Genomic DNA, 4032 nt, shown 5'->3' with positions numbered 1-4032 from the left:
AAATCCATCTAACAGAATAGTACAAATGCCCAAGATGTCCAAAATTAGAACAAGACATGGGCTCCCATATATTAAAAATTAGATGTCCCAAAGCTCATCGGTTCAATTTATTATAATTTTATAAAATGCAAAACACCTAAAACTTATTAGATTATGAAAATTGGATTATGTATTGCTTATCATGTCTCGTATTCGATATTATTACAAAATTTACACTTGGAAGTCTTTTACGATCGAACCAATTGCCTAAAGATATTTGTTTTTTCTCGATATGAACAGCTTCAAAAAAATCTCAAGACATGTTGCACACAATGAAATGTACAAATCAATTTTGAGAACTCTGCTCTCCAATGTGTAATGCCTTGTTGAAATACACAACAAAGAGAAATCTCAAGATTATCAGGATCGAGAGGAAAGTTCTTTATGGGTAATCCAATTAAGGTCATTTATACGATTAAATTTTATTATTATTTCCGGCCTTCGCGTCTCTGCACACCCAATTACGTCATATTTGGTGTAAACTTTGAATCTAAGCCATGAAAGTTAAGTGAAAAAATAAAAATCGAAACTCCCCAGGGGCATTCAAAAATTTTCAAAGCGGGGAAAAAGTAGAGTTAGGCAAAAGTCGAGGGAGTCAATATGCAGAGCTAAATGACCAAAAAATAAAATAAAAATGCGGAGCTCCATTTGAGGAGGAGGAGGGGGTGATGGGACCCACTGGCACAGTTTAATTCGGCCGCCCTGGTTTGTCGTCTCTCTCGTCTCCGTTCACTCCTCCCTTCGTCCTCTCCCCCTCCGCTCCGGCGTCGTTCCTCTGCGTTTTTGCCTCCCTCCTTCTCCCTCTTCCTCTCTCTCCTGTCTTCTCTCTTCTCTCTGCGGAGTTCTGTACTTTAAGCTCTAGTCTCTCTCTCTCTCGCTCTCTCTTTCTCTCTCCATCCTTCTCTCTCTCTCTCGCGGACACATACATACACGCGTATCTGAGTAGGATCTTCGATTTCACACTCTACTGCGTCTGCGCCATCTCTGTTTTCCCTCCTCACATCAGAAGAAGAAGAAGAACTGTCCCCCGTCCTTTCCCCTGTTCAGAGCACCCCCCTCCTCCTCCCTTCCTCTTCTTCGACGAGGAATCTCCGGCGCAAGTTAGCAGCCCCCCTCCCCCTCCCCGCCCGCGGCGGCGCAGAGAACGCGCGCGCGAGAGAGAGAGAGAGAGTGCGCAGGCTAGGCCAGCTTGTCCGAAACTCTCGGGCCGTTGCTATGATCATCAGAAAGGCCGCCTCGGCGAAGGTCGCGTTTTGGGTCTAGGCTGCTCCTCCTCCTTCGTTCCGCGGTTCGTCTCCTCCTTCGCCTCTCCCGGGTCTCGGATCTCTCGCCGCCTCATGGCTGGCGATAACGAAGTCAACGCCAATGAATCTAAGGTGCCTCCCTCGAATCCCTCCTGTGATTCTTCGGCTTCTCGGTGTTCTCTTCGTGGTTTTGGGCGTTCGGGGGGGTCTGTGATGATAATTGGAGCCGATTGGGCTATTTGGTTGGTGGATTTTTTTCTCGATGCTTCGATTTTTTGGTGGTTTCGCCTGAATTGGACCCGAGCTCGTTCGTTTGGAAAGGTGATGCCCGAGGTGATTCTGCTTGGTTCCTGGAAAAAAAAGCCGTGATATCTTTCCCCCTCGCCGCGAGTTCAAAAAATTCCTGGGCGATTATGGCTACCTGTGCTTTTCAGTCGCAGTTCCGATTTACGATCTGTTAGTTGGCGTCTCTGCTTCTGGGCTTTTTTCCTTCTTCTTTTTTATTTTTCCCCAAGATTAGTGGTTGAAATTTGAGTGTTAATTAAAGCAATGGAGAGAAGTTCTGGCTTGATCGGACGAAGAGTTTTTTGCAGTTTTCGCATTTGGAGGACGACGAGTCATTCCCGTTCTTACCTTTCGCGTTTCCTTTTTTAGTAAATTTCCCAGCTTCCCTTGTCAATGATGATCTTCTCATTTTGCTGTGTGCATTTCTTGGTTATGCTGAAGATCAATCTGTGGTTTAACATGTCGAATTCGTGTCGCAATTGGTGACGCTCTGAGCGCTGATTTCGTGTTTTCTCCTCCTCTTGTAGAGAGTTGTTCCCTTAAACACATGGGTCCTCATCTCCAACTTCAGGCTCGCGTACAATCTCCTCCGCCGGCCCGACGGGACCTTCAATAGAGACTTGGCTGAGTTCCTTGACCGGAAAGTGCCTGCCAACACCATTCCGGTCGACGGAGTCTTGTCGTTTGATCACGTCGTCGATCGCCCCACTGGCCTTCTGAACCGGGTGTACTTGCCGGTGCCCCATGATGCATCTCAATGGGGATTTGAAGAGCTCGAGAAGCCTCTTAGCACCACCGAGGCTGTCCCTGTCATTTTATTCTTCCACGGCGGGAGCTTCAGCCACTCCTCTGCCAACAGTGCAATTTATGACACCTTCTGCCGCCGCCTCGTCGGCCTTTGCAAGGGGGCGGTCGTGTCGGTGAATTACCGCCGCTCGCCCGAACACAGATACCCCTGTGCCAACGATGATGGTTGGGCAGCCCTGAAGTGGGTGAAGTCGAGACCTTGGCTAATGAGTGGGAAAGACTCTAAAGTCCATGTCTATTTAGCTGGGGATAGCTCGGGCGGTAACATCGCTCATCACGTGGCGGTCAGGGCTGCCGAGGCCGAGGTGGAAATACTAGGTAATATCCTTCTTCATCCTTTGTTTGGCGGGCAAGAAAGAACCGAATCCGAGAAGAGATTAGATGGGAAATACTTCGTTAAAATAGAGGAACGCGATTGGTACTGGCGGGCTTATCTTCCGGAAGGGGAAGACCGAGATCACCCTGCCTGCAATCCCTTCGGTCCCCGTGGCAGAAGCCTTGAGGGGCTTAAGTTTCCGAAGAGCCTCATCGTTGTGGCGGGTCTGGATATTCTCCAGGACTGGCAAATAGCTTATGTGGAAGGGTTAAAAAGGAACGGTCAAGAAGTGAAGTTGCTATATCTGAAGCAGGCCACGATCGGCTTTTACTTCCTCCCGAACAACGAGCATTTCTACTGCCTGATGGAGGAGATCAAAAACTTTGTCAAGCCTAACTGTTAAATATAAGACCCACTTAACCTTACTTACAGGCAGAAGCAGTCCATACATAACAGAAGCTTTGACTGTTTTCAGGTTTTGTATTTGGTTTTCCATCTATTGCAGTGGTGGGTTGTGTAGTATTTTTCTTTGGGTTTTCTCCCCTCTTTGCTGTTCTAGCATTTGTGGTGGTAGAATGAGAGTTCTATCGATCAGTCGGGTCTCTGGAGATAGTGGCCTTCGTTGTGGCGGATCGGACTCTGCTATACCAATTGGAGAGATCGTCTTATATCTAATATAACCTCTTACTGTTGTTCAGCTTCCAGCTGAGGATTAATGGGGTGGCAGGACCGGTGGCATCGACGTGGGGTGGTCGATCGATCTGGTCTTAGCAGGTGATCATTCTTAGGAGCACTAATTTCTGGACTTTGATTATACGCTCGTGGTATGGACTATGTATGTGATACTTGTGGCCTAGATAAATACAAGAAAAGGCTTTTGCCTGTATATTTTCCTTCTCGAATGGACTGGTTCTCTCTCCCTTCTGTTCTGATGGCGAAACCTCTTGTTGGCAGGCAGTATTCATGTGCACGCTCTATAGTTAAGACTTGGTCGATGCGCTCTTGTAGTTGGTCACGAGGAAGGACGTTTCTCATCGCATTGTAAGAGGGGAAATCGAAGTCTTCATTGGTTGGATTAATCAATTCTTCAATAATGTCCGAGAACGAAATCACTGTGCAGAAACATAACATCAGTCAAACCAAAAGAAAGCTTCAATGCACGTAGTAGTGCAGGAGTTTGAAATTCTGCAAGGCACGAGATTCTCATCTTGATCTTCCACTTAGTCATTTGGATTCCACTAGGAATTCATGTTCAATTCATATGGCATCCTGAAAAGCCCCCCCACCAAATCCCCGACACGAACCATACAATTGCACAAGTTTTTAAAAGTTAAAACACGG

At 47.0% G+C, this 4032-nt stretch overlaps 1 protein-coding gene across 1 annotated transcript; it reads left to right on the top strand.

The window, feature by feature from the left end:
* The first annotated feature begins 727 nt into the window (after window positions 1–727).
* LOC104426710 (gibberellin receptor GID1B) lies at window positions 728–3593 on the top strand. The gene is made up of 2 exons (XM_010039843.3): window positions 728–1415; window positions 2096–3593. The coding sequence occupies exons 1-2, from the start codon at window positions 1377–1379 to the stop codon at window positions 3092–3094; spliced, it is 1038 nt and encodes a 345-aa protein (XP_010038145.1). The 5' UTR covers window positions 728–1376; the 3' UTR covers window positions 3095–3593.
* Window positions 3594–4032: the final 439 nt, after the last annotated feature.

The sequence above is a fragment of the Eucalyptus grandis genome, chromosome 11 (genome assembly GCF_016545825.1).
Source record: "Eucalyptus grandis isolate ANBG69807.140 chromosome 11, ASM1654582v1, whole genome shotgun sequence".
Classification (NCBI taxonomy): Eukaryota; Viridiplantae; Streptophyta; class Magnoliopsida; order Myrtales; family Myrtaceae; genus Eucalyptus; species Eucalyptus grandis.
The sequence above is the reverse complement of the archived record's forward strand: the minus strand, read 5'-3'. Positions and strand labels throughout refer to the sequence as shown.

What these genes read in the sequence shown, in the direction of transcription:
- LOC104426710 (XM_010039843.3), top strand. Translation starts at nt 1,377, where the DNA reads ATGGCTGGCGATAACGAAGTCAACGCCAATGAATCTAAG. An exon ending in TCAACGCCAATGAATCTAAG is followed by an intron (nt 1,416 to 2,095) that starts GTGCCTCCCTCG and finishes CTCCTCTTGTAG; the next exon opens with AGAGTTGTTCCCTTAAACAC.